The sequence below is a fragment of the Nomascus leucogenys genome, chromosome 17 (genome assembly GCF_006542625.1).
Source record: "Nomascus leucogenys isolate Asia chromosome 17, Asia_NLE_v1, whole genome shotgun sequence".
Classification (NCBI taxonomy): domain Eukaryota; kingdom Metazoa; phylum Chordata; class Mammalia; order Primates; family Hylobatidae; genus Nomascus; species Nomascus leucogenys.
Window position 1 is genome coordinate 36714207 of NC_044397.1, and position 17902 is coordinate 36732108.

The 17902-nt window shown below is 48.6% G+C and overlaps 1 protein-coding gene across 6 annotated transcripts in view; it reads left to right on the top strand.

Moving 5' to 3' along the window:
* CUX1 (cut like homeobox 1) overlaps positions 1-17902 on the top strand; it is a 474797-nt gene that overhangs the window by 251481 nt on the left and 205414 nt on the right. For all 6 annotated transcript variants that reach the window (XM_030796740.1, XM_030796741.1, XM_030796742.1 and 3 more), the window contains exon 4: positions 9047-9125. In XM_030796740.1, coding sequence (XP_030652600.1) covers positions 9047-9125 — 79 coding nt within the window. The remainder of the gene's footprint in view (positions 1-9046; positions 9126-17902) is intronic.

Sequence of the window (17902 nt, forward strand, 5' to 3'; positions counted from 1 at the left end):
TGTGTGCTGGAACTAGGATTCAAACCCAAGTCTGTCTTTCCATCAAACCACACACTCTTTCCATTGACCATGTGGCCCCCAGCCCCAGTGTGCAATGCTAGGGGCCCCTAGGAGGGGCCAGGGGCCAGGTTCCAAGTAACTTGGTGGGTTTCTGCATCTGAGAAGTGAAGCTGGTGAGACGGCGGTTCCTTCACTGTTTTCCAAGAGCTGCCACGGCTTTGATCTTCACAGCAACCAAGATGTATCTCCCCACTTTGCAGATGAAAAAACTGAGGCCCAGAGAGGTTAATTCAGTGGTTCAGGCAGAGCACCTGTTCTATGTTGGAGCTAGAAATCAAACCCTGGTGTGCCAACAGCATGCCCAGGCTCTTGGCTGTGTGTGGCGTGGACTTGCCTACCACATGGGCATGGCCAGGCCCCTGTGTTACACTGGAGAGATGAGCCTTTTTTATTTCAAAAATACACAGCACTTCTTGGCCGGGCACAGTGGCTCATGCCTGTAATCCCAGCACTTCGGAAGGCTGAGGTGGGTAGATCACTTGAGCTCGGGAGTGAACCACCGTGCCCGGCACTGTATGTTACTCTCTTAGAGATATGGCCAACTCTTGAGATCTGTAACCATCAGCTTTTACTAGATTATGCTACAGTAACAAACAAACTGCTACGAATCTCAGTGGCCTGTGGCAACCAAAGATCGTTTCTTGTTCATGTGTCATGCTGCCTGGGGGTTGGCTGTGACTGTGCCCCAGCCCTGTGGGTGGTCCTCATTCTAGGATCTCAGTGGAGGAAGCAGGTCCTATAAGGTCTTCGCAGCAGAGGGAGGGAGCACACTGGCTCTTAAATCTTAATGCTCAGATAAGATACCATCACTTAGATACCACTGGCCAAAGCATTTCATGTGGCCACTCCTGACATCACTGGGGAGGGAAAGCACCCAGGGGGAAGTTGCTGTTACACCACAAGTCACGTGGCAGTGAGCAGAGATGTGTGACGCCTCCTCCAGGGAGCCTAGGTGGTAGTTGGGAGCGGCAGCAGCATATTCCGTGTGACTCCAGGAGCCCACAGCACAGCCCTGCTGGCACTCACATGGTTGGGCACTTTCTCACCCCTTCCATATCTCAGAGATCTAGTGGATTTCTATGAACGTGTTTTCCAAACCTAGACTGAGTTTTTGTACTATCATAAGCAGATACTGATTGAGAGCTAGATTAAAATACCTTCCTATAGACATTTGTCTTTATCTTATTTTATTTGAGACAGGATCTCACTGTCACCCAGGCTGGAGTGCAGTGGTGCAATCATAGCTCATTGGAGCCTTGACCTCCTGGGCTCAAGGGATCCTCCCAAGGAGGTGGGACCCCAGGCATGCACCACCACGCCCACCCAGCCAATTTTTTATTTTTTGTAGAGACAGGATCTTGCTACGTTGCCCAGGTTGATCTGTGGCTCAAATGATCCTCCCACCTTGGCCTCCCAAAGTGCTGAGATTATAGGCATGAGCCACTGCACCTACACATTTGTCTTTAAATGTAACACTTAGCCGGGTGCAGTGGCTCATGCCTATAATCCCAGCACTCTGGGAGGCCGAGGCGGGCGGATCACCTGAGGTCAGGAGTTCGAGACCAGCCTGGCTAACATGGAGAAACCCCATCTCTATTAAAAATACAAAAATTAGCCGGGCATGGTGATGGGCGCCTGTAATCCCAGCTACTCGGGAGGCTGAGACAGAAGAATCGCTTGAACCTGGGAGGGAAGTTTGCAGTGAGCCGAGATTGCACCATTGCACTCCAGCCTGGGCGACAGAGCAAGACTCCATCTCAAAATAAATAAATAAATGTAACACTACATTAAAAAAAAAACTCAACCTTATGAAAGTGATGTTGCTGAAAACCTAACCGCGGAATCCAGTAGCAGCCATTAGTGCAGATGTGAGGGTCACTGCAGGAAGACAGCTGGAGAGTGCTGTTGGGTGTGTACAGTGGAGAAAGACACCTCCCAGGAGCTATTGCCAGCCAAGTGGCTGTCATCATCTCACAGCACACAAAACAGATGCTTACTACACAGAGAACTCTTTACTCTTTACATATTAAGCATTTCTTTTTCTGTTTACTTTTTTTTTTTTTTTTTTTTTTTTGAGACGGCGTCTCACTCTGTCTTCCAGGCTGGAGTGCAATGGCATGATCTTGGCTCACTGCAATCTCCGCCTCCCGAGTTCACGCCATTCTCCTGCTTCAGCCTCCCAAGTAGCTGGGATTACAGGTGCCTGCCACCACACTCAGCTAATTTTTAATAGTTTTAGTCGAGACGAGATTTCGCCATGTTGGCCAGGCTGGTCTCGAACTCCTGACCTCAAGTGATCCACCCACCTTGGCCTCCCAAAGTGCTGGGATTACAGGCATGAGCCACCACGCCTGGTCAAGAACTCTTTACATATTGAGCATTTTCATAAATATTTAAACCTGGATTCCCGAACCCTTGGGTCACGTCTGCAGACCATGCAGTTGACCATTGCAGAAGATATTAAAAGCATATTAAACACCCACTGTGTGCCCGTGGTCGGGAGGAAAGACAGTTGATGCTACAGCTTAGTTTTCCAGGAATTCAGGATCCCTGAGTCAGGCAGCCTTATCTGTCATCCTAGAACTCCAGGACAGCCCCAGGTGGTGGTGGGAGTGGCCGCGGCTGGGAGATGGATCTGCTCTGAGCTTGCGGATCAGGGTAGCATTCCTGGGAGGCGCCTTCCAGGCGGAGGGGAAATTGCTCATGTGTTCTGGGAACTGGGAGTGACTGGGTGTGGCAGGAGTGTGAGGCATGGCAGGAGGTGAGGCTGAAAAAGAGGCTGATCCCTCAGAGCAAGACAGGTTTTACCCAAGGCTGCAGGCCAGTTTCTAACCGTCTCTAGATCCATCCTGGTTTAGCTTCTTCTAAATGGTTTTGTGTCTGTGTGAGAGTGTGTGTGAAATGGAGTTTTGCTATGTTGCCCAGGTTGGTCTTGGACTTCTGGGCTCAAGCGATCCTCCCACCTTGGCCTCCCAGCGTGCTGGGATTACAGGCGTGAGCAACGGTGCCGGCTCTAAATGGTTTTAAGGGCACTGTACCTACCTCAAGCTAACGTTCACGAAGGCACGAGCGAGCTGGAACCCTAGCCTAGGATCCTCTCTTCAGCAATCCTTGCCTTAAGACCTCGCCTTAGACGTTTGCTCATTTACAGATCCCTCCCCTTCTCAGAGGGAGCTGTGTTACCAAGCCTTGGCTTGCACCTCCAAGGCATGCAGTGGGTGGGCTGGGCTCCCTGCAGGGAGTCAGGCAGGTGTGGGGGGCATGAAGGTGAGCAGGACACTGTCCCTTCCTCCCTCACTCTCACGGGTGCTCTTCCTGGCTGGTAGCCATGTGGACACCTGGGGGGAAGCTGTTCTGTGTGGCAGAGTCACTGTGTTGTGTCTGGTACTGGGGCCCTTGCCAGGGTAGGTCAGTGACCCGTCCAGCCCCAGGAGGCTGCTGCTGTCTCCTCTTGCAGATGAGGTGGGGCTGGCATTCAAAGCCCTGGCTCCCTCCCTCCCTCCCTCTAGACTCAGAACAGCCCAGGAACCCAGCTCGAGGTCTGGAGGAAGTGGTGTGTGCATTGGGTCTTGCAGCATAGATAGGTTTTGAGTGGACGGAGAGGTTAGCGAAGGGTGTTCCAAGTAAGCAAAGCACGGAACTAGGAAGTCACCAGCTGCAGCAGGGAAGTCACACGAAGAGACAACCCACCACAGACTGGGTGAGCTGCAGAGGGAGGATGGACCGAACTCCAACTTCAGGGTCATTCTGGTTTTTTTTTTTAAGATGGGGTCTTGCTCGGTCGTCCAGGCTGGAGTGCAGTGGCTCAATCATAGCGTACTCCAGCCTTGAACCCCTTGGCCCAAGCGATCCTCCCACCTCAGCCTCCGAGTAGCTGGGACTACAGGCGTGTATCACTGTGCCTGGCTAATTTGTATTTTTTTGTAGAGATAGGGTCTCACTATGCTGCCCAAGCTGGTCTTGAATTCCTGGGCTCAAGCCCTCCTCCCACCTCAGTTTCCCAAAGTGCTGGGATTACAGGTGCATGCCACCATGCCCAGCTAATTTTTATTTTTGGTAGAAATAGGGTCTCACTCTGCTGCCCAGGCTGGTCTTGAACTCCTGCCTCCATTTCCTAAATTGTTGGGATCACAGGCATGAGCCACTGCGCCCAGCCTTGAGGCCTATTCTTGTCTGTGGGGGCTGAGGGGACTTTATCATTTAGAAAAGGATCTTTTAAGTTGTCTCTTTTAAGAAACCTCATGGTCCATTTGCATACTGAATTAATTAAACTCATTGGCCTGACCATGTTCCTCAGGACTGGGCTGGAATTTCCCTGTGTTAGGGGAAGAGGGCACGGGGAGAGGACTGAGAGTCATGGTCCCTGTGATACAGCTCCAATGAGTGGAGGAACACTAGGGTTTTTGGTTTTTATGCCGGTTTGGATAAAACGACACGGATACACGTGGAGTGGTTGTTTTTTTTTTTGTTTTGTTCTGAGACGCAGTCTCGCTGTGTCGCCAGGCTGGAGTGCAGTGGCGTGATCTCGGCTCACTGCAACCTCTGCCTCCTGGGTTCAAGCAATTCTCCTGTCTCAGCCTCCTGAGTAGCTGGCATTACAGGTGTCCGCCACCATGCCTGGCTAATTTTTGTATTTTTAGTAGAGACAGGGTTTCACCATGTTGGCCAGGCTGGTCTACATCTCCTGACCTCGTGATCCACCCGCCTTGGCCTCCCAAAGTGCTGGGATTACATGCGTGAGCCACCACGCCTGGCTCAGTGGAGTGGTTTTAAAACCCGGGTGTCCACGGGGCTGGTTCCTTCTGCAGGCTGTAGGGGAGAATCTACTGTGTCCCTGTCCCAGCTTCTGGTGGTTTCCTGGTCATCTTCGTCTTGTAGATCATCAGCCCAGTCTCTCCTTCATCTCCCTGTGACATCCTACCTGTCTACATGTCTGTCTCTGTGTCCAGGGGGCCCAGGCTAATGACCTTGCCTTACCTTGATCACCTGCAGAGACCTTAGCTCCAAATAAGGTCACCTTCACAGGTATTGGGGGTCAGGACTTCATCATCTTTCAAGAGACACAGTTCAACCCATTATAGCCCCGAAGTGTGCCGTGTAAATTACCAAACCCCACATCCTGGGGAATAACCCAAACAGGAGACAGGAGGACAGAGTTCAGGATCCTTCCAGATCCCAGCCCTTGCCTCCAGGAGACGCAGCCACCCGGTACCCTGAGTCGGAATACCTGGGAAGTGAGGGGCCCTCCCTAGGCAGATCCTAAGCCAGAAAGAGAAGCCTCTGTGTGGCCGTCAAGCGGTACGGACAGCAGCCAGGGCTGGACAGACTCCAGAAAGCTGGACAGACTCTGCTACCCACCTGCCTCTCTTAGAAGAGCCCCAGGGAGCGTTCCAATTCATCTGGAGAAGCAACTCCAAATCCGTTGCTTACTCTAGACATCTGTAATATGTGGGCTTAGGTACAGTTGAAACAGTGCCATTTAGACAGTTCCCAAAATTTGTAATAGATATGGAGAAAGATACATGGTTGACAGGGAAAGAAAGCACAACACACAATCTTACGTATAGGCTGATTTCAAGTATGTACATACACACACGCGTTTTAAGCAGCTTGATTGAGATATAATTCACATACCATATAATTCACCCATTTAAAGTCTGGAGTTCATTGACTTTCAGGATATTCACAAAGTTGCACAGCTGTCACCACAATTGTAAAACGTTTTCATCACCCCAAAAGGAAATCCCACACCCTTCAGTTGGCATCCACGAGCCCCTCCTTCCCACCCACCCGCAGTCCGAGACCACTCTAATGTATAATACTTCTGTCTTTTGTTTGCCTGTGTGTCTGCATTTCATGTAACTTTATTTTTTTTGAGACGGAGAATTGCTCTGTTGCCAGGCTGGACTACAGTGGTGTGATCTCAGCTCACTGCAACCTCCACCTCCCAAGTACTAAGCGAAGCAATTCTCCTGCCTCAGCCTCCTGAGTAGCTGAGATTACAGGTGCACGCCACCATGCCCGGCTAATTTTTGTATTTTTAGTAGAGATGGGGTTTCATCATCTTGGCCAGGCTGGTCTCGAACTCTTGACCTCATGATCTGCCCACCTGGGCCTCCCAAAGTGCTGGGATTACAGGCGTGAGCCACCGCACCTGACCGCAACTCTATTTTTTTTTTTTTTTATAATTAGGAAAAAAAAATAGAAATAAAGACCTGATAGTCTGACTCCTGCCGGTGAGTGGTGGATTTTAATTATACTTTAAAATTTTTTTTCTGTATTTTTGATATTTTTCTGATCACACAATGAGCATGAGTTGCTAATAATGGGGGAGGGGGTTATTTTAAAAACAAAGCGTGGTCTTGTCATATCAATAGTCCTTGTAGGCAAGGCATGGTGGCTCATGCCTGTAATCTCTCCTGACCCCTGAAGTCAGGAGTTCAAGACCAGCCTTGCCAACATGACGAAACCCCGTCTCCACTAAAAATACAAAAAAAAAATTAGCTGGGTGTGGTAGCGCACTCCTGTAGTCTCAGCTACTTGGGAAGCTGAGGCAGGAGAATTGTTTGAACCTGGGAGGCGGAGGCTGCAGTGAGCTGAGACTGCACCACTGCACTCCAGCCTGGGCAACAGAGCAAGCCTCCATCTCAAAAAAAAGTCCTTGCATATTGCTCTGAAACTCTACTCAACACCAAATTCACAACCTTGTTTTTTGTTTTTTGTTTTTTAATTTGAGACAGAGTCGCTATGTTGCCCAGGCTGGAGTGCAGCTGCGTGAACACAGCTCACTGCAGCCTCGAACACCTAGGCTCAGGCAGTCCTCCCACCTCAGCCTCACAAGTAGCTGGTATTACAGGTGCATTGCCACCCCACCCAGCTAATTTTTTTGTTTTTTGTAAAATTTTTATTTTTAAATTTTAATTTGTAGATAGCTCTTATTTTGCCCAGGATGGTCTTGATCTCCTGGGCTGAAGCCATCCTCCTGTCTCAGGCTCCCACAGTGCTGTGATTACAGGCGTGAGTCACCACACCTGGCCCAGAATCACAGCCTTATCTTATCGGGTTGAGGGGGGTGGAAATGTGTCTGAGTTCCAAACAATTGACTTCAGATTGGAATCTTGGTGCACAGCTTGTTAGAAGTTGGAAATGCTTGCATTGCACTAGGCTGCTATGCATTCGATTTTCTAGGCCCAGCTCCCGCTAGCCATCGTCCCCCAATTCTGAGCGCTCCATATCCTTAATCAGGAGACCTCTCTCAGCCCTTAACGGACTGCCTGGTGGCTCAGGTGAGAGGCCCTGTAATTAAACCACATCCTTTGCCTCTGTAATAACATCGGAGACAGCATAGTTGTAGGAGGGGACAGACAGAATATATAATTTCCTGTCCTTTGCCTGAGCCAGTATGACATTGGTACATGTGCAGTCTTGCGTGTTTCGGCTGTGAAGTGCGAGCTGTTGTCTCAGCAAGTGTGTAGGTAAGCTAAATATTCTAACAAGTCCGTCCAACCACGGCAGGCTCTTTGCATATGCATCCAGCATAGTTGATGAACAGACGTCTACACTAGAGGAAACTGGCTCAGCTAGTCAGTTCACAAAACAAACCAATCCTGGCCACCATCGCAAAACCTTGCCAGTTGCCTAATCTGGAATTCCCAGGACCGTCCTCGATTCACCTTTTTCTTCTGGGCCTCACGTCAACTGTGTGTGTCACTGATCTCTCCAGCTGCCCCCTCCTCCTCCTCAACACCCACAACCACTGCCCAGCGCATCTCACTCAGATGAAAGCAGTGATATCCAAGGGGTCTCTTCCTCCCTGCCCCCTCCTGTGCTCTTTCCACCCTGACTGCTGCCCAGGTGATGAGGGTCACCCTGCACCATGTGCGCTTGTGCCCCTCAAAATTGCACCCCACTTGCTTGTCCAACTGTGTCACCCATAGCTCCCACATATGTATCCGCTTTCCCACCCGGCAGACTCTCGTGGGTCCCCTATGCCCCATGGTGTGTTGTAGCCGTGTTGGTAGATTCTTAATCTGGACTCCAGGAATGGAGCACAAGCTGACATGCGAATGAGTGTCTTAGAACACATAGGCCAGACGCAGTGGCTCACGCCTGTAATCCCAGCACTTTGGGAGGCTGAGGCGGGCAGATCACCCGAGGTCAGGAGTTCGAGACCAGCCTGGACAACATGATAAAACCTTGTCTCTACTAAAAATACAAAAATTAGCCCAGCATGGTGGTGGGCACCTGTAATTACAGCTACTTGGGAGGCTGAGGCCAAGAATCACTTGAACCTGGGAGGCAGAGGTTGCAGTGAGCTGAGATCATGCCACTGCACTCCAGCCTGCGCGACAGAGCAAGACTCTGTCTCAAAAAAAAAAAAAAGAATTTTATGAAATTCTTTGCTCCCGGGATTTGAATGCATTCGTCCGTTTACATGCAGCATATTACCCGTCCACCTGGGTGAAATACTTTTTAAGACTCTGCTCCAAGGTCACGACTTTACTGCCTGAAGTTCCCTTCTCCATGTCCCCAGGAATTTAATTACTTGTTAATTACATACCTGTTTCCCTCCTAGACCCTGAGCTCCTGGGGGTAGAAACTGTCTTTTCCCGCCCACCTCTGATCCCCAGCAGTGTCTAGCACATGGCCAGCTCTTAAGTGAGTACTTGGAGAAGAAAAAAGACCAGGAAGGGCATGCCAGACCATTCTCTATGGAAGACCCACCCAGTGTTCCCTGCTTGTAGAGTGAATGGCTCCATACTCCCAAATCTCTGCTCCTCCGTCGTTTACCTTCATGAACAGGGTCCTTTTGTGTTTGCAGGCATTTCCTCTAAGAGGTTGAAGCCCAGTTGTCAAGCATCTACGCAGAGGAATCAGACTTCCGCTTGCTACGGGAATTCACTCGATGTGTATAATGCTTTGTAAATTACCTCTTGACAAATGTTGAGCTCTTTGTTTTTCTTTTCTTTCTTTCCTTCCCTTTCAGATTGATGCACTGAGTAAAAGAAGCAAAGAAGCTGAAGCAGCTTTCTTGAATGTCTACAAAAGATTGATTGACGTCCCAGGTAAGCCCTGGCACTAATGGCCCACCAGTGGGGGGCGTTGTGTCTGGTGAGTTGGTGGGTTTTAGGCTCATTCTTCTTGGCTTTCCTAAAGAAAATAAATACGCCATCAATGGCAACTTCCCGCCAAGAAACCAGGGAGTGCAGGACACGTGAATTCTCCACAACCCAGACTTTGGGTATGGAGGGAAATTGGATGCACTTGTTGAAGTACTCACGTAATCTCTAGGGGATGACTTTGTAAAAGCAGAGACCCAAATCTCTGGGGCTACAGCATAAAACCCTGCACGTACTGCAGAGAAGATTCAGACCTGATGTGTGTGTGCTGTGTGGAAGTCCCTCATACTGCTCAATGCCACCTTTAAGACTTTAGGAATGGCCCTACTAAGACACCTGGAGTGTCCCGCTCCCCTGCCAGGTCATCCAAGATCAGTGGCCCCTGGACAAGCCCTTCACTTAAGGGTTATGGGCAGAGGGTAACTGATAATCCTTGCAGCTACAACCAAGTATATCAGTTGTTTCTTTTATTTTTTTTTTCTAATTTTATTTATTTTTGAGACAGGGTCTCGCTCTGTCGCCCAGGCTGGAGTGCAGTGGCACAATCTCTGCTCACTGCAACCTGCACCTCCCGGGCTCAAGCGATCCTCCCACCTCAACCTCCTAAGTGGCTGGGAGGTACGTGTCACCACACTCAGCTAATTTTTGTATTTTTTGTACAATGAGTGCGATAAGGTCTCACTGTATTGCCCAGGCTGTTCTCGAACTCCTGGGTTCAAGCTATCCTCCCACCTCAGCCTCCTGAAGTGCTGTGAGGTTACAGGCAGGAGCCACCACACCCGGCCCTGTTTCTTCTTTTAGAGGGATTGAAGAATTAAAATTTAAATATGTTCGCAAGGCATTCTAAGAGGTGATGGCTTCCGATTCTTTATTCTGGAAAAGTGAGAAGGCATGTAGAGTGCCTTGAACTCTCTGGTCCTGTTTGTGGGTCCTCGATTGCCTTAGAATCTGGAGTAAGGTGATGGACATAACTATGTGGGACCCAGCTCAGCCCTGGAGAGATGCTGATCAGAAAATTAGGAAAGTCACTTGATGCCTTTCTCTGCCAAGCAAGGAATTGGAATTACCACCACCCTCCCCTCCCCAGCCATTACAGTTGCGCACTTGCCCTTGTTAGCAATTCTCTGAATATCACTGACATCATTAGAGCTACATTAACAGAGCGAGGCAGACTCAGGTCTCCTTTGTACCTGTACTTGTGTTCTGATTCAGGTCCACCACGAGCTTTGCTGTCCCCTCTTGGAGGTGGGATTAATAGAGGTCACACCAAACACGGGATGGCAGAAAGCACTTCGGACAGGGAATGGGGAGACCCAGATTCTCCTTCCCTGGATGACATTCCTTTTCCTCTCTGGACTTCAGTGTTCTCATCTGTAAAATGGAACAGGGTCAGGGAACAGCCTAACTGTAGAGAATGGTTTGCTTTGTTCTAAACTTTTGCTGTCTTAGGAGCTTATCTAGTTATTAGTTCCGAATTCTAGCCTTTCGGTTTTCTGTGAGAGTTTGTATCTGACTAGGAGTTCCCTGAAGAACCTGACTGAGCCTCACGAGGAGGCTCCTTTGCAGTAAAATGGATCAGAGTGTTACCACTGGAGGGTGTCCAGGTTCTTGGCGTTTTGAGCAATGAATTGGACAAAATGCACAAAGCAAGGAAAGAATGAAGCAACAAAAGCAGATTATTTACTGAAAATGAAAGTACACTCCACAGGGTGAGAGCGGGATGAGCAGCCACTCAAGGGCCCAGATACAGATTCTTCTCAGGTCCAAATATCCCCTGGAGGTTTCCCTTTGGCAATTGGTGTTCACCCCATGTAAATGAAGTGCTGGCATGCAATCAGTCTGATCAATTGCAGAAAGCAACCAACCAGAGGCTGAAGTGAAGTTACAAAGGTCACACTCCTATGCAAACATCTTGATTGGTTGTGGAAAGTAACCAATCAGAGGCTAAATTGAATTTACAAAGTTGCACTTCTATGCAAACGAAGACTTGGCCCTGCAATCAGTCTGATTGGTTGCAACCAATCAGAGGCTGAAGTTACAAAGTTACGCTTCTCTGCAAACATCTGATTGGTTGCGGAAAGCAGCTAATCAGAGGTACTTTCAATTTCCCATCTGCAGTGCAGAAAAGATGGGGATTTGCAAAGGAAGTAGCCGCTGGTCCTTTTGTTACTTAGGCGTGGAAAGTGGGGGTTTTTCCTTCGATTTAATTCTAGGAAGTCAGGGTGAATCGGCCTTTGGTTCCCTGCCTGCAGACCCTATTCTCCTGCGTCAAGAGCACCGTGTCTCAGGCGTCAGCAGCCTGACGGGCATCACTGGCATTTTCTTGTGCATAAGGTAGTGACTGAGAATTTTCCCTCTGGACTATGTCATGTCCATACTGACGCAGGGATAAAGAATTTACAGAAAAAGCGTGACCTGGGCTTTGAGAAATTTTATTTTGTGTTTCGAGAGAGTTCATTCTTTGACTTTTTGTTGGTTCCTCGGGCTCAGGAAGGTTCTGCTCCGTTCTATTCCCAGAAGTTCTTGCTACCACTTCTGGGAGCAGGATCCCAGAAGGGGAGAGTTTTCCAGCTGAGAACTTTGTCCAGTTGGTGACTTAGTCGAAAGAAGACTGGCTCACTTCATCTTTGCCAGATACCCAAAGACTCTTTAGCTGCTGTTTTCTAAATAATATGTCATCTCTTTTCTTTTTTTCTGAGACAGAGTCGCACTCTGTCAAAGAGGCTGGAGTGCAGTGATGTGATCTTGGCTCACTGCAACCTTCACCTCCCAGATTCAAGCAATTCTCCTGCCTCAGCCTCCCACATAGCTGTGATCACAGGCACCCGTCACTACACCCAGCTAATTTTTGTACTTTAGTAGAGACAGGGTTTCACCATGTTGGCCAGGCTGGTCTCAAGCTCCTGACCTCAGGTGATCCGCCTGCCTCAGCCTCCCAAAGCGCTAGGATTGCAGGCGTCAACCACCATGCCCAGCCTAGCTGCTCTTTTCTAAATAACCTGTAATCTCTTTTCAAAAAGTCAAATTTGTACCTCACTTTTTCCCTAGTGAAATTTTCCAACTGGGCAGTCACTTTAAAACATTGCTAGGTTTCTTTCTCTGCAGTTATGTTCCGTGTTAATTTCCCATAGAAAAAAGACCATTTTTCTCATCAACGTTTCCTCTTTACCTGAGCTGACCTTGTCCGTGTACATGTACAAATTTTATAGAATTTTGATCATAGCATGCATATATATTCATATTCTGCCTTTCTCACTCAATATTATGATCATTATTACCGTAAGCATTTTCGTATATTGGTAATATTCTTCACAATTTTTATTTCTGGCTAGAGAATTGAAGTTTGCAGTTTAAATTGATGAATGGTGGGAGCAAAGAATGTTTGATGTTTTCTGTAATACTCAAAGTCAATCAGAATACATCTACATTCCACATAGATCACTTTCACCCACCGCCTCCCAGGTATTTCTTACAAATGCTGTGATCTGCCAGATCTAACAAGTTACTTGCAAAGCAGGAATGGTGCTCGGAGCACTCTCCCTGTGTTTTGAAGTCTGATTATTGTTCAGATGCAGTCATTCTGTGGCTGAGGCTTACAGGAAGGGCCTAGTCAATAGCGATGATGCATTTACTGACAGTCACTCAGTCGAGGGGAGTCGGGGTGCCTTAACTGTCTGCATACTTCAGGCCTTAATCCAGTGGAATCCAGAAACATTAGGAGGGTGCGGTAAGTTCTGCTAGTTGCAAGAGACAGCAACTCACACTGTCACAGGAAAAGGGAGGAAGCCCTTGGGAATAATGCAACAGGCATTCCAGCTATATGCCGCACAGCCTTGCTCCTGGATCACAGGGAGAGCCGCCAAGCTGGCCCCAGGAACAACGGAGCCAAAATCCCACCCAGCCCAGGAGTGACAGGCACCTGACCCAACCAGTTCCCACCTGCTTCCCCTTCCTGAAGTTTTATTTATTTGTGCATTTCCTTGTTGCTTATCTCTGGGTCTCATTAGAGTGACGGCTCCTTGAGGATAGGGCTTTGCATTGTGGCTCTCTGCCCAGCGCCTGGCACGTAACAGGTGGGACATAGTGAATGACTGAAGGAGTCAATGGACCCAAATTCCCGCCACTCCCACTGAGTCCTCAGCAGCGGAGTTCACCAAGGGTTGCACTGGTGACTCTCAGAGCTTTGTCCCTGGTCCCGGTCTCACTCCTGAGTGCCAGCTTGCATATCCAACTGCCGCCTGGACTTTCCCGCTGGGATGGCTGGTGGGCACCCACCTGATGTGTCCAGCAGAAGCCGTCTTCTTACTGCCTTCCTTCTTTTGGCGGGTAGCATCACCCCCCACCTTGCTGCTCATGTTCTGAGCTTTTTGTTTTTCTTGAGACGGGGTCTCACTCTGTCACCTGGGCTTGAGTGCAATGGTGTGATCTCTGCACACTGCACCCTCTGCCTTCTGGGTTCAAGCGATTCTCGTGCCTCAGCCTCCCAAGTAGCTGGGATTACAGGCGTGTGCCACCACACCTGGCTAATTTTTGTATTTTTAGTAGAGATGAGGTTTCACCATGTTGGCCGGGCTGGTCTCGAACTCCTGACCTCAGATGATCCGCCCCCCTCAGCCTCCAAAAGTGCTGGGATTACAGGTGTGAGCCACCATGCCTGGCCTGTGTTCTGAGCATTTTGTCACCAACTCTGGCCATCCAACCTCTAGGATGTGTCTCAATTCCAGCCACTTCCCCTCATCCAAATTCCTGCCCTACAGTCTGCAGTTCACGTTGACGTGAGTCTAAGTGCTTACAGGGCAGCCAGGCTAATCGTCACCGACCCCTCTGGATTAACCTGTTGAGACGCCACTTCCTGACAGAGAGGCCTTCCTGGCCTCCCCAGCTGGTTTAGGGGACCCTTCCCATGCACACACACACCCTGGCCGGGGACCCTGCCGTTCACTTCATTGTAATTCCTTGGTAACTTTTGGCCGAGAGACTGGTTCAGTGCAGTTTTGTTCCTATTTCCTTTGTATCCACCCCAGTGCCTGCCATGTGGCAGAAACTCCATAAATATTGCTAAACGGATGCAGAAATTAATGAATCAAATTATTTCTTCAAAATGCTGAGTGTTTTTTTGGTCTCAGGCTCCTACTGTTCCCACTGAACCACCCTTCCGAGGTTGAAGCTTCCCAGTGAGGGCGAGCACTGCAGAGTGCTAAGACAAGTCAATTGCAGGAGAACAGAATGTATCTTTTATTGAGTTGTAGCAGTTTAATAGCTCTCAGAACTCTCATTTTGCTTTGGTGTCACTCTATAAAGATTTACATGCCTGCATAGACATTTATACAGCACTTAGCATTCGGAGTTGCCCAAACCAGCACATGCGCATCTGAGGACTTCGGCTTTGGGGCCGGCTCTTGGTGCCTGGGATCTGTGTTTGGTTTACCAGACGTCCCACCGGCGCCCCAAGCCCAGCACACAGGGTAGGATCTCCCTCCACCCCAGCTCATCCCCCACCACATGCCCCACCATCCCCACCCGCCCACTTCTCCCTCGGTGTTCTGGCTCCTCCCTCTTCTTCATCTTCCACCTTCTGTAATTTCCTTCACATTAAAGACACCAAGGCTGGGCGTGGTGGTTCATGCCTGTAACCCCAGCACTTTGGGAGGCCGAAGCGGGCAGCTCACCTGAGATCAGGGCTTTGCGACTAGCCTGGCCAACATGGTGAAACCTCGTCTCTACTAAAGAAATACAAGACATTAGGTGGGTGTGGTGGTGGGCACCTGTAATCCCAGCTACTTGGGAGGCTGTGGCAGGACAGTCGGCTGAACCCAAGAGGTGGAGGTTGCACTGAACCGAGACTGTACTACTGCACTCCAGCCTGGGTGACAGAGCAGGACGGTCTAAAAAATAAATAAATAAAATTAAAAAAGAATAAAGACACCAAATAAGCATTTAGCAGTACAGTAGCATTGAACCATCATGGTCTTCACGTACCCTCTGAGTAGGTTTGATAGTTCAGACCTTGGTGTTTCTGTTCTTTTCATTTGCCATCAGATTGCTTCTTATTCCTTAGTCAGTTTCGTGAGCATTATCAGACTTATCTTCCTGGGTAACTCGGGTCAATACCTGAGACCCCAGCACCCCTCATTCCCCCCACCATACTCCCAGGGCATCAAGAACCAGGCTGAGCCCCAGGGATACAACAGCCAGCTCAGTTCCTGCCCTCAGACTATAGAGCCTGGTGGGAATATGGGCATTAAAAAGTAATTGCGACCGGGTGCAGTGGCTCACACCTGTAATCCCAGCACTTTGGGAGGTTGAGGTGGCTGAATTACCTGCATTACTTGAGCCCAGGGGTTGAAGACCAGCCTGGGCAACACGGTGAAACCCTGTCTCTACAAAAGATACAAAAGTTAGCTGGGCATGGTGGCGTACGCCTGTAGTCCCAGCTGCTCAGGAGGCTGCAGTGGGTGGATCACCTGAGCCCAGGAGGTCAAGGCTGCAGTGAGCCGAGATCGCGCCACTGCACTTCAGCCTGGGTGACAGAGTGGGACCCTGTCAAATTAAAAAAAAAAAAACAATTAGAAAAAAAGAAGAAAAAGTAATTGCACAAATAACTGAATTTTAGGTGTGATAAGCAAAGCCCACTGGGCAATGAGAGTACAGAATAAGGTGAATCAAGCAGGACAGAGACAGCTGCCCTCAGGTGGCACCAACTGAGGCCAGGAGAAGAAGCCACAGGAAGTAGTTTTCTGACCAGAGAAAGCAGTAGCAGGGAGGAGCTGGGACGGGAAGGAGACCAGCAGGTGAGGAGAATGTCGGGTCAATGGGGCTCAGTAAGCAGAAGAGGAAAAGGACCCAGGAGCAGCCAAGCCCTGCAGCAGCCAGATGGAGACACTGAAGTAGTCAGAGGGGCTGTGAATAATGACTCTGGGGATTGGGCGCAGTGGCTCTCTCTTGTAATCACTGTACTTTGGGAGGCTGAAGCAGGAGACGTATTTGAGGCCAGGAGTTCGAGACCAGCCTGGGCAACACAGCAAGACCCCCATCTCTTTAAAAAAAAAAAAAAAAAAAAAAAAAGGATAAGTAAAATATGCAGCCTCTGTCTCTAATTCGAGACCAGCCTGGCAACATAGCAAGACCCTCCCATCTCTTTAAGAAAAAAATAAGTAAAATAGGCAGCTTCTGTCCCTTACTGTAATGAAATGAGAAATGTCTCTGCTCTTAAAATGTGACCCTCTCAGATAGCTGGGAATATTCTGGAATGACCGCTTCTAACAGGCTCTTGCATAGCTGGAATTTTACTGAGTTCTGAGCAAAATTATGACAGTATGCATAATTTGTCAGTAATTAACCTTGTGTGGGTGACTTGCTCTTGCTTCTTGATACTTCTCATATTTTTTGTTTTACAATGAGTATGTATTTTATTTCTACAATGGCGGAGAGCATAAATTAGTAAAATATTCAACTTGCAATCTTAGTTTCTGAATAGGCCTTATTAATGTATTGCAGATAAGAACTTAGTCAAGTAGTTGTAGGATAAAACACAAGTGTGACTTTTCTGTTCCAGAAACATCTTAGTAATGGTTTTGGGGTTTTTGTTTGTTTCTTATTTTTTAGCAGCGGGGTCTCTGTTGCCCAACCTGGAGTGCACTGGTACCATCATAGCTCACTTAACAGCCTCCTGGCTCAAGTGATCCCCGTGCCTCAGCCTCCTGAGTAGCAGGAACTACAGGCACACTCCACCACACCTGGCTAATTTTTAAATTTTTTGTAGAGATGGGGTCTTGCCATGTTGCCGAGGCTGGTCTCAAACTCCTAGGCTCAAGCAATCCTCCCGCCTCGGCCTCCCAAAGTGCTGAGATTACAGGCATGAGCCACTGCACCCGGCCTAGTAATGGTGTATTTTAAAGAGTTCCTAGGTAGAAGAAAAAGACTAGGCACTCCAGAACTTCTGTGCTTTGGTTGCAAAGTTCACTGGAAGCATCTCTTTGCAAGTTGTCCTTGCCTCTGTCTATGACCTGCTATCAGAACCGTATTTTACTGCTTGCTGAGATGCAGCTTAGCTCCTACAGACACAAACCCTTCAAACATAAAGGCAGTGCCTGGAAGGGTTTATTTTAAGATTTAAATCTTAGGAAGCATATTACCAGTGATATAAAATATTCATTGACTCATGAAACACTGCTAGAAGTCGCTGTTTCGTGACTGACTTGTCTCCCTTTATTTCCATAGGTTAACTGGTCTGCCTTTGTGAAAAGTAGATGTAGGTTTTTTGGAAGTCCTAAAAGAGAGCTGGCTGGAAAGAGTGCATTTGTAGGCCATTCCATTTTCAGAGCCTCCTCCCAAATGCCCGTGCTCTGAGGTCCTCCCCCCTCCAGGAGAGGTTTCATTTTGGATGTAGGAAAACCATCTCTCCTGGTGACTATCCTTGTCGGCCTAGCATCTGAGAATCTAGAAATAAAATGGAATGTCATCATTTTTGAGAACTGCTTTTTAATGCTCCTCCAGGAGAATAAAATAGCAATCTGGTTCTTGGTGCCTGCTACTTTCAAGTGAGGACACATTACAGGTTAAAATTAGAAAACACTGTTCTTTTATACTTCTTTCTCCGCTGCCTGCCCCTCACTCAAAGATCCCACATTAAGACTCCTGGAAAAAAAGGTGAAGAAATCGGCCCAGCGTGGTGGCTCACGCCTATCCCAGCACTTTGGGAGGCCGAGGCGGGCCGATCACCT